Raw genomic sequence first — 12,459 nt, forward strand, 5'->3', positions numbered from 1 at the left:
CGCGCAGGCTCAGCGGCCATGGCTCACGGGCCCAGCCGCTCCGCGGCATGTAGGATCTTCTTGGACCGGGACACGAACCCGCGTCCCCTGCATCAGCAGGTGGACTCTCAACCACTGCGCCACCAGGGAAGCCCTGCATTTCTTTACTTAGCTTATTTCCCAAACAAATTGAAAAAATTTTAAACTGGTTTGATGCTCTCACCAGCCAAGATTGTGGCCTCATCAAACCAAAGGGCATAGCAAGTCTAGTTCATTCTCAAAAATCGCAAGATATGTTCTTAGTTTCTATGTGCATATTTAATATTATTTTGTGTGCATATTTAATATTATTTTCCCACAGTAAATGGTTTGCTAAAGTAATATTGCCAATAATCTGATTTCTGAGCCATAAAGCTTGTCCAACTGATATTCAGACTGTTGCATAATGTTTGTCTTGTATGTATTAACAATTCAGCACATTTATTAAAATATAAAAGCATAAAACCTTTGTTATCATATGCAAAGCTGTGCTTTTCCTTTAACACTATCAAGTGGGGTATTAAAGAAACAAGATATACAGAGGAGGTCCGATCAAAAAATGGCCCATGAACTGGATTGAGAGGAAGAATTTGAGAACCTCTGCTACCATTGGTGGGGTAGATGTTCTCACATACGCAGAACACAAATTATGTTATCCACAGTAGCCAGCTAATTGAAGTTTCCAGGTTAGGGGAACTTGGAGTTGTGGGAGAGCATTTAGATACTTCTCCACTTATCTGTAAAATCAGTCAACTTGTGGGTTTTTTGGGAGAATATGCCACAGCAATGCCTTGATTTTATTTTTGTTTGTAATTCAATTATATCGCTATTTTAAGTTGTTGACAGTATTGGATTTATTTAACAGGAACTTCAGTGGGAAAAGTGACTGCCATAGACCTCGATGAACCTGATACTCTACATACTTGTCTGAAATATAAAATCTTACAGCAAATTCCAGACAATCCAAAGCATTTCTCCGTACATCCAGACATCATCACCACAACTACACCTTTACTGGATAGAGAAGTAATGAATTGCTTAATTAATTTCTCAGTCACTAAACTATGTGTAAACTGATCATGAACTCCCAAAGAAGTTACAGTAAGTATTTTCTTAGAAGTGATATGCATAAATTTTGCGTTCCTTATAAAATTTTTAGAAACTGTCCTTTAATTATAATATTACTTATTTTTCCTTTCTCTTTTTAAATTTCTTTAAAAAATATTTTTGGACTTTTTTCTAGATTTCTTTCTTTCTTTTTTTGTTATTTTGATAGATTTTAGTCTCTAATCATTTATTGTTTGGAGATTCTTTCTAGTTACTCAGTTCATGAACTAACAAATCCGTATATAACATACTTTGAAAAGGTGCTGCTAGATAATATAATTATATCTTTTGACTCAGATACTCAGAGTAACTGCTCCATTATAGCCAGATCTCATGTCCTAGTAGTCTTATCACCGAACCAAGCTCAGGCCCGCTCTCCCGCTGGCAGTAAAGCCAATCTACTGACACCAGGTTGTAGTGAAGGAAAGTGCAGCTTTATTGTAAAGGTGCCAATACAAGGAGAACAGGTGGCTTGTGCTCAAAAATTCCAAACTCCCCTAAGGATTTTAGCAAACCATTTGTAAAGGCAAGGTGAGGGAGGGGCATCCCAGAGTATGTGATCAGCTCCTGCACAATTCTCTGATTGGTTGATGGTGAGGTAACAGGGTGGTGTCATAGGGGTTAACATTATCAGTCCTTAGGCCTGTGGGCTATGAGCTCATGGTCATCAAGTAGTTAACATTTTCCATTTGGTGGGGGCTTTTCACATCTTTAAAACAACTCAGGAAGTGTGCATCAGATACTATTATCTAGGTACTACAGAAAGGAGCTAAAGCAGAGTGTATGGGGGAGAAGTCTGCCCTGGGAAGGCCCCATAGGGGTCCTGCTTGGTTACAGTGTATCTAATTATTTTATATACTTAGCTTAGAGGGACTTTTGCTAATTTAGTTATCACTGTTATCCCATTTGATAATAATAAAATAATGAGAAATAGTCCATTTGAATTTATTTAAACACTTATTCTGTATTTCTATTAGTATTTAAACTTGTAATAATAAAAAAAATTGAAAGCAGGACCTTTCCAAAGGAAAGTGAGAAGAAAAATTTGTTGAATCTTAAAAATCAACAGTTTTGCATTTGATAGTGTTTGTCACTATAGGAAGCTAATTATTCGTCGTTAATACATTAGCAACAACTTTTGGTAACATTTTATACATAAAAATGATTTTCCCTTTTGTGCTAAAACTTGGAATCATAGTTATGTCTTCTATATATATGTATATATAGAGAGAGAGAGAGACTCATTTTGGTATGTTTATCGAACAGTCATTGAACTATGAAGTACATCACCAAATGGTTTTGCAAATTGGTGTACTTAACGAAGCACAATTCTCTAAAGCAGCAAACTCATAAACTCCTACTATGTGCATTACAACTGTCACTGTTAAAGTTAAAGACCATGATGAGGGCCCCGAATGCCAACCACCAGTAAAAGTTATTAAGAGTAAAGATGGCCTCCCGTGGGCACAACACTCCTTGGATACGAAGCAATGGATCCGGACAGCAGCACTGCTGAGGGCTTAAGGTAATGTATTTTCAAAATTTCCTTCTTTTTAATTGTGATGATAATTGATTTCAAATTTGGGAACATTCTATGTATTATTAGGATGACAGATTTTGAGATTATGTCCACTCTTTGGTTTGAGTATTTACATTTGATTTCTAAAAACTAGGTATAAGAAGGTAAGCCATAAAAAGAAACGAAATTGAGCTATTTGTAATGAGGTGGATAGACCTACAGTCTGTCATACAGAATGAAGTAAGTCAGAAAGAGAAAGACAAATAGCGTATGCTAACACATATATATGGAATTTAAGAAAAAGAAAAATGTCATGAAGAACCTAGGGGTAAGACAGGAATAAAGACACAGACCTACTAGAGAATGGACTTGAGGATACTGGGAGGGGGAATGGTGAGCTGTGACAAAGCGAGAGAGAGGCATGGACATATATACACTACCAAACGTAAGGTAGATAGCTAGTGGGAAGCAGCTGCATAGCACAGGGATATCAGCTGGGTGCTTTGTGACCGCCTGGAGAGGTGGGATAGGGAGGGTGGAAGGGAGGAAGATGCAAGAGGGAAGAGATATGGGAACATATGTATAATGGATTCACTTTGTTATAAAGCAGAAACTAACACACCATTGTAAAGCAATTATACCCCAATAAAGATGTAAAAATAAAACAAACAGAGATGAAGATAACTGGTTTGAAATTAATGAATACACTGGTGACTTGAAAACTGTAAAAGTTCTAGATAGAAAATCAACATTTGTAAAAGACAACCAACGCAATGTTTCCGTGATTGCAATGGATGCAGGTGAGTGCAATTTTCTAGAAATAAAATATAAATATAGGACATATTTTAGGAAATCTTGGAGCTAAATTTAAATTTGTTTGTTTCCGGATCAAAATTTAATGCAAAAATGTTTGCATTATGATTGAGTAATTGCTTGGAAAACACCCAATTTAGGTCCCAGTGCATCACTAATGCAAAACTAGGAGGTGGTGAATGGCCCAAGTCCCAGTTTCGAGGTCCATATTATTTGACTTCTTCCATGGACATAGTGGCATCATCAAGGATCCCTATTTTTCTCAGGAGTACAGATTTAGATTATTCTGATTTGAACTTGCTGGAGGGATTCAGCCCACCTTCAACAGTTGGGTTCAGATAGATTTGTTCTGAGTCTCTCTTACTGGGGAATAAAACATTTATCCTATTTCCTAAATAAATGGTCAAACAATGATTTTTAATGTCTTTTGCTGAGGTTTGCAATCATTCTCCAAGGTTAATTCTAGAACCTGTTTTGTGAAGAAATGTCCTTCAAACGTCCTAATGTAGAGATCTCAAAACTCTTTTGAATATATCCTCCAAGCAGTAAATCATTTTTGAATATGAACCTTTGCAGTGTAAGCCCTGTCAGTTGGCTTCTCTTTTTGTAATGCAAGTGCCTGACTTAAGCTTTGATTGATATCTCAAATAAACACATTGCTAACCACAGAACTAGATCAAGAGCCAGGCTGACCCCTACCCCATCTCCCCAGGCTCCTTTGTTTTAGAGATCTTGGTTGATTTCAGTAACTCACCATTTGGGCTGCTGGTTTTATCTCTTCCTGTGCTTTAAATTCCTGCTCTTGTGTTTTAAATTAAGAGTGAGCCTGTGAAACCCAAGGCCCCAGCCTCCACCTCAATAAAAGAAGAATCCCAGGTGTCACTCCCCTTGCCCCACCCCGTCCATTCCCCACAAATTTACAATTGCTCTGTGGCCCCAAGTGTGCCACGTAATTTCCAGGCCTTGTAAGTAATAAACTTTTTTTTTTTTCAATGTTTCCTGTGGCCCCAAGTGTGCCACGTAATTTCCAGGACTTGTAAGTAATAAACTTTTTTTTTTTTCAATGTTTCCTGATCATTATTACTTAGGGCATCTTGCAATCATAAGAGGAACCATAAGGGCCAGTTCAGCTACAACCTTCGTTGTTGATAGGCTGAGACCAGTCCATAACCACTCCCATATATTTACTAGCGTGTTTATTTATATATACATACTACTATGCTAATGTATATATCATAAAAATAGATATTAAAAGAAGACGATAAAAAATATAAATAGAAGTTACAATATGGCATTCCACCACACCAATTACACACTCACTCATTTGGGGTAAATTTCCATTGATGATAAAGGTGAATGAACTTGGGCTTTTATGACAGAGCCTATGTTTTTGACTATCTGCTTAATCCGAGATGGTTTCCATTATTTTTATGGTTAGCATATTTTTATACACTAGATGTTCAAAACAAACGAGTTGGAACGGCAATGTTGTGGTCTTTTTCTATAGAATCACTGAATTTCTTTAGAAGGAATGGGCGAGTGTATGAACAAACACATATCAAATCTCACGGAAATAAACAAAAGTTGCAAGTAAGTCATGAAATGTTTCATGTTTATTCATTTTGCCCCTTGATATTTTGATAATAAGATAAAGACAGATGTTTTCTCATATATTATACCCATACTTTTTTCTATAGCTTTACACTAAAAGCCACATCTATGAAAAAAATAGATTCTCTGTTGAGAGACAAAGGTTAAACTAATGAAGATACTGCTGCTTATGATTTATAGAGGAAGGGCAAGCCAGTTCATCTACATGTGTCCCATTCAGGTTTTTTCCTTACTTCCTCTCTCAGCCTTGGTCTCTTCCTGTTACCCTGGGATGGAAATGGTCTGTTGCACATCATAATTAGTGAGATGGCCAAGCAGTTTGAAAGAACTATGCCCATAAGCCAAAAATATTTAGGTTTCAAAACCTGAAAGAAAACCTCAATTTGAATATTATTATTTAATCGTGTGCATATGATCTTCCTTTCCTCTTGATACCTCTCACACAATCTTTGAATGTAATTCTTTCAGTATAAGTAGGAAAAAAAATCTACTAAAGAATGGGAAAAACATTAACTGAGAAATATAGTTAACATTGCCACTCCTTTATAATCCTGGTGATTTGCTGCTTCTGTATAAGCAAAAGTGAAATCTGAATGTTTAAGGAACACAATTATGATGTCAAACAAGGATTTATATTTACTCACTTATTCCACAAATGTTGATTGTCTTTTAAGTTCCAAGTACTAGGCCATGAAAATTAGGATTCATAAGACAAGGTCAAATTTTCACACAATATCAGTTGAGGGATTATTATGTTCTCATCACAGATACCCTGGTATGAAAATTTTCCCCATCAAAGAATGTATACATATCATGAGAAGTGGAAATCAGTTAAAGAGTTGCCCACCCAGATTAAAGGGTAAAGGGAGGAAACTTCACAGAAATGCAGAAGCTAGGTGATAAAAAATGAAGTACTTTTTGGAGAGAAGGAAAATATGGAAAACAGAGATACAAGAAATTAACTTGGTCTTTTGGAGACAAAAGAATGTCTTTAGATACAGTGATCATAGCACAAAGAAATGAAATGTCAAATCTAAACTTTGTGAGTCTATGTCTCAGCCCCATGGATAACCTGGATGTGCTCAAGAAGTAAAGATAAGGGTGCTATAAATGTTAATGGAAGACCGTATGGTGTCATAAAGGATTTTGTTTATTTGAACTTTAATCCATTTAATATATGCTTCCAAGGGCCAAATATATAAGTAAGTACTTATATTTCCAAATGAATGTTTAGTTTTGATGCTCATAAATATTTTATAATGATGATCTAGGTATTCCAGCTTTCTTAGAATCCAGTTGATTTCCTTGTATTTTTTGTGTCAATTTTTTTGTCAGTCAGGTTGGTTTCCCTGCTTTCACTCTAGAAAGCACCGTTTTATACACCCTCCACCTAGAATTAGACTGCCCCTCCTGTTTGAAATTCAGGTACCTTTGCTTCTTCAAATGAATGGCAGTGACATCTTCTATGGTAGCTCTCACTAGTCTTTGTTCAGTTTTCACGCGGGCGTTCTCTAGTTGGCAGTGAGTGGGAGCTACTCTTTACTGTGGTGCACGAGCTTCTCATTGCGGTGGCTTCTTTTGTTGCGGAGCACGGGCTCTAGGTGTGCGGGCTTCAATAGTTGCGGCATGCAGGCTCAGTAGTTGTGGCACACAGGCTTAGCTGCTCCGCCCCATGTGGGATCCTCCCAGACCAGGGCTCGAACCCATGTCCCCTGCACTGGCAGGCAGACTCTTAACCACTGCACCACCAGAGAAGTCCCTGTTCAGTTCTTCTATGAACACATTTTACGCCCTCCTTCCCTGGGAATAATATCGTAATTATCACAGGTGATGTGTCTTCTCTACAAAGGGGTGCTCTCATTGTTTCTCATGTACGTTCTTTTCCTCTAGCTAGACTCTGAACTCATTTTCATACAAGGACGCTTATCATTGCTAAATATCTTTTCTACCAAGCATCTGGCAGAGATCTTGGCATGTTTGCTTCGTGTACGTACTGATATTTGTCATTCCTCTGTTGTTTGAGAGCCCTGTGAATCTCTAGGTCCAGGTTGTGAATTTCACTACCAAGAGCTTTGCAAGTTCAGGTGCATAATAGGCACCTGGAACAATTAGATTTAATGTATTATAGAAACTTGAGTTCAAAAGTTTACAAATGCTTTGTTATATTTGGCTGTAAGAAGAATTTTGTTAAAATAAATATTTCAGGGTTGTCATGTGGAAGAGGTAAACATTTTGTATATATTCCAAAATAACCATGAAAAAATTGGAAATGATTAGGAGGTGTATTATAGCTTGATAAGAAAGAACCTGAAAACTTTCTAGTGGTTAATTAAAGAGTTCTGTACATGGAGTGGGCTGATTCATAACAGTGAACTTCCGGTTCCTGGAAACTTAAATAATGGGGAACGCTTGCATTTCAGAGTCCCTATTGTTGACATGTAAGTTTAGATCTTAGTTAACCCAAGATGTACTTTCTAGCTCCAAGATTATGACATTCCTTACTCACCGATACTTGGCATTTTCTTATGTGCTTAATTTAAAATAAGATTTAGAAGTAGACAAACATACACACTCAATTACCTTTTCACAATCTTCAACTATTATCAGTAACTACTTATTTTTTGCTCTATTTCCCAGAAGTAAGGAAAAAAATTTGCAATCAGTCTTTTATGGTTTTAGAAGGCATCTAGGACTTTGTTTTCAGCTGCGGCTTTGACTACTATCCATTATAACAATTTCAAGTTTTCCTCTTTTTAACAACATGCTTAAAACAGACTGTGATGGAAAATAATCATTTATGTGATGAATGTTGGTTGATTTTTTTTTTTTTTTGCTGCACTGCGGCATGCAGAATCTTAGTTCCCCAACCAGGGATCAAACCCGCGTCCCCTGCATTGGAAGCACGGACCCTTATTAACCACTGGACCTCCAGGGAAGTCCCCCTATTTCTTTATTAGATTTTTTTAAAGTGTGATTTCTATTGTTCCTTAAAGAGAAATAGTTCTCTGCTTAAATTTTGAAAAGTAAAATCAGAGTACACATGTTGACTCACAGGTAGTATCTGTAACTATTTTTTTTTAATTAAAAAAATAAAAGCTTCTTTTTTCCCATTATTCACTTCTCTGTTAGGGTTTGAAGTTGTTACTTGTATTCAAATTTATGTACAAATTTATGGCAGTCCCAAATGTTTATATGCTATTGCAGATTTTTAAAATAAAAGTTGTATCTCTATTTTTTAATAAATTTATTTTTTTTTGGCTGCATTAGGTCTTCGTTGCTGTGTGAGGGCTTTCTCTAGTTGCGGCAAGTGGGGGCTACCATTGCGGTGGCTTCTCTTGCTGCAGAGCACGGGCTCCAGGCATGCGAGCTTCAGTAGTTGTGACACGTGGGCTCAGTAGTTGTGGCACCCAGGCTTAGTCTTTCCATGGCATGTAAGATCTTCCCAGACCAGGGCTTGAACCTGTGTCCCTTGAATTGGCAGGTGGATTCTTAATCACTGCACCACCAGGGAAGCCCGCTGTATCTCTCTTTAATTTCTAGATATTGTAAAACTTGTTCAGATAAAATAGGTATATACTGCAGTTACCTTATGTAAGTGATTAATTTAAAAGTCACTGAATAAATTAATTTTTTAGTTATTCAACAGAAAAAGTTTCACTGAAATACACTATCCAATATGGCTTAATTGTTATTTCAACCTAAAAAGAAAAAACAGATTACATTTACGCATGATTTATGGTAGTCTTTATGATAAATTCAATATTTATGCACCAAAATTTAGACTAGCATTCAAAGCAAAAAAAGTGAGAAATTTCATCAGTTATTTTTCTGTTTATTTCAATTTTGAAAGCTTACCATCTATAGCAGTTTGTAATTTTATTACAAATTATAAAATTTGAATATGTTCTTTAAACTTCATTATCTCTTAAACACCAGTAATGGGCGTTATGTTAATTAAAAATATTTATTTAGACTTATGTGTGAAACATTAGGCCAATAATAGTGGAGAGCTGGAGATGAGTAACAGTTCTTATTCTCTTTTTTTAAATAAATTTATTTTATTTGTTTATTTTTGGCTGTGTTGGCTCTTTGCTGCTGCGCACGGGCTTTCTCTGGTTGTGGCGAGCTGGGGCTACTCTTCGTTGCCGTGCGTGGGCTTCTCATTGCAGTGGCTTCTCTTGTTGCAGACCATGGGCTCTAGGCACGTGGGCTTCAGTAGTTGTGGCTCATGGACTCAGTAGTTGTGACTCATGGGCTCTAGAGCTCAGGCTCAGTAGTTGTGGCGCATGGGCTTAGTTGCTCTGCGACTTGTGAGGTCTTCCCAGACCAGGGCTCGAATCCGTGTCCCCTGAATCGGCAGCCGGATTCTTAACCACTGTGCCACCAGGGAAGCCCAACAGTTCTTATTCTTAAAAGCAAATTGATTAAATGGGGGGGGGGGGTGCAACTTTTTTACAGTTTATTCAATTAATTTTTTTACAAAGTCTAAAAATAGTAAGTGCATTATATTCAATGTGTTAGCATTAAGTTTTAAGTTAGCCAAGAAATACTGTGCCCAGATCACTAGGCACTCAAGATGAATACAACTTAGCCCTTAGGATGAACATGTTCACAGTTCAGTGTGTGAGCCAAAGATGAACCAAGGGTTCTGAGAAATTGAAGGAGAATGTGGCTACCATTGTCTGTAGAAGTCACAGCAGGTTTCATGCGGAGGTGATATTTGAATGGATTCTTAAAGGATAATACGGTTTTGTCAGGCAGAGAAAAGAAACGTATTCCCAGCAGTGGCAATAGAATGTGCCAAAGCTGCATGCAGGAAGGAGCACACCTACTGAGTTTGATGATCAGTTTTACAAAGTTTGAACAAAGAGTAGATGAAGAAAAAGCTCAGGAGAGGAAGTCAAGAAAGTGACTATGACCAAATGTAAAGTGTTTGTATTTGAAGCATGAATGTATGTTCTTCCTAAAGAAAGATGTAAGAAATCAATTTTCTTCTTAACTGGTTATTCCTTAGTGACATTAGTTATAATCTCATACCTTTTAGTTTTAAAAAGCACCTCAAGATACCATCTGATACAGCTACCAATCTCCAAGGAAGAGTAATGTCACTATTTTGTACTGGTAGCAATGCTATTTGTGGTTCGGAAAGTGTATGAAATTCCAGTTCAGACAACTAGTAGAAAGCAGATGTCAACTGTACATCATAGAGATTGTTGAAAATAGACTTTAAGTGAAGAAATATCCTATTTTTTGTTTTTCTTATATAACAGATCTTGCACTGGAACATTAGTAGTTCTTTTGGAAGATGATAATTGATCACTCACCACAAATTGGAAAAGAAGTGACAATTTGTTGGCATGATAAGGATTTTGCTGTTCTCAAACCCGTAGATCAAGATGGACCTGATAATGGGTCACCTTTTCAATTCATTCTCAATAATTCTGCCAGCAAACTTTGGACAATAGAGACATTAACGGATGGTATGTAGTTATGTTAAACCTTCTAATCAATAGGAACTTAAGATGGTGGTCTAGATTTTCACCTTAGTTCATTGTAATAAATAAATATTACTTGTTTTTTAAAGCAATGAATAATATACTTACGTTTAGACTCTTGTTCTGAATACCTTTAAGAAAACATACAAATCGATTTTAATATAATATTTGAATAATATATTAAATATAGAATAATATAGGTAAGCATAGAGCAATGTCAGTTAATTTTCCTGGCTTTTCAAGAAATCAAAATCTGTCTTTTTTTCACATAGGTAAAACTGCCATTCTTCATGAACTGCAAAATCTTGATTATAACTATTATTCTGTGCCTCTCCAAATAAAAGATAGACTTGGCGTTTCTGCAGAACACATGTTATCAGTGAGAGTATGTGACTGTACAATTCCATCTGAATGTAGAATGGCTACTAAAGTTCTGAGAGATGCAGGGCAATCAAATGCAATACCTGGAAGATGGGCTATTCTTGCCATGGTGTTGGGTTCTGCATTGTTGTCATGTAAGTATAATTATCTAGAATGTGTTAGCTGAAATGTTATCTAATATTTTTAAAAACATATGGCAGTTCTTTACATCAATGACATTTATAGCCTTTGATAAATGTGTCCTTTTAAAAATCTTGCGTGGGGCTTCCCTGGTGGTGCAGTGGTTGAGAGTCCGCCTGCCGATGCAGGGGACACGGGCTCGTGCCCCGGTCCGGGAGGATCCCACATGCCACGGAGCGGCTGGGCCTGTGAGCCATGGCCACTGAGCCGGCGCGTCTGCAGCCTGTGCTCCGCAACGGGAGAGGCCACAACAGTGAGAGGCCCACGTATCACAAAAAAATAAAAAATAAAAACCACACTTGATCTCAAATCCTTGCCACTACCGATAAAATAATAACCACTTTCAAATATATAGATAGAATAATTGTGTAAGAAATGTTATGTGCAAAGTATATTTATAATATGCATTTCATGTGGATAGATCAAATTATTTTAAAATCTTTACTTAAAAGTATTTTGATTGATAGGAATAAAATGCCCTTTATAAAATCAATCTATGGAGTTAGACGTTGTTTATTTACTAACTTTAGAGAAAAAAACAATTAAAAATAAGTGTGACCTTCCTCCATATTTGGTCTGAGGATACATAAGATTTCAAATTTTTAAAAATTTAGTTGTCAGAGTGCAACAATGAATACCTGTAATTGTGGAGTGTTTTTATTTGTCCATGTTTAAGGACCATTAAATGCTATAACATGGAATTATTATTAAAAGGAAATTTCAAGGCTTCCTTTGAGATACCTGAATTTTTACCTAGAATTCATACCAAAAATTCACATAGAATTATTTTCTGCCAGGTGTAGTTCAAGAAAATCTAAAAGGAAGCCTCTAATCCAAGGTGGAAATGAAAGAATTTTCTTGTTTTGACTTTGTCTCTCTTAAAATATGTAGAAAGCTTAGGAATTAAGAGTGGATGACGGGCTTCCCTGGTGGCGCAGTGGTTGAGAGTCCGCCTGCCAGTGCAGGGGACACGGGTTCGTGCCCCGGTCCGGGAAGATCCCACATGCCGCAGAGCGGCTGGGCCCGTGAGCCATGGCCGCTGAGCCTGAACGTCGGGAGCCTGTGCTCGGCGGCGGGAGAGGCCACAACAGTGAGAGGCCCACGTACAGAAAAAAAAAAAAAAAAAAAAGAGTGGATGACATTTATATGGTTCATTTACATAAAATTTAAAATCCAACTTCACAAAGACCTTTCGTCCATAGTAGGCGTTCTGTAAGAGAGCTAGGTTACTATTCTACATCCACCATATTTCTCACCTCTTTGAGATCCATAATGAAATTCTAAATCAGTGGTTCTTGAAGTATGATTCCTGGACCAGAAGCATCAGCATCACGT

At 37.0% G+C, this 12,459-nt stretch overlaps 1 protein-coding gene across 1 annotated transcript in view; it reads left to right on the plus strand.

The window, feature by feature from the left end:
* Positions 1-12,459, plus strand: part of LOC116765001 (desmocollin-1-like) — a 39,572-nt gene that overhangs the window by 11,035 nt on the left and 16,078 nt on the right. The window contains 7 exon segments of the mRNA XM_032654042.1: positions 884-1,044; positions 2,392-2,584; positions 2,587-2,652; positions 3,304-3,448; positions 10,339-10,381; positions 10,383-10,548; positions 10,836-11,078. Of these exon segments, the coding sequence (XP_032509933.1) occupies positions 884-1,044; positions 2,392-2,584; positions 2,587-2,652; positions 3,304-3,448; positions 10,339-10,381; positions 10,383-10,548; positions 10,836-11,078 (1,017 nt within the window).

This window comes from Phocoena sinus, chromosome 14 (genome assembly GCF_008692025.1).
Source record: "Phocoena sinus isolate mPhoSin1 chromosome 14, mPhoSin1.pri, whole genome shotgun sequence".
Taxonomy (NCBI): domain Eukaryota; kingdom Metazoa; phylum Chordata; class Mammalia; order Artiodactyla; family Phocoenidae; genus Phocoena; species Phocoena sinus.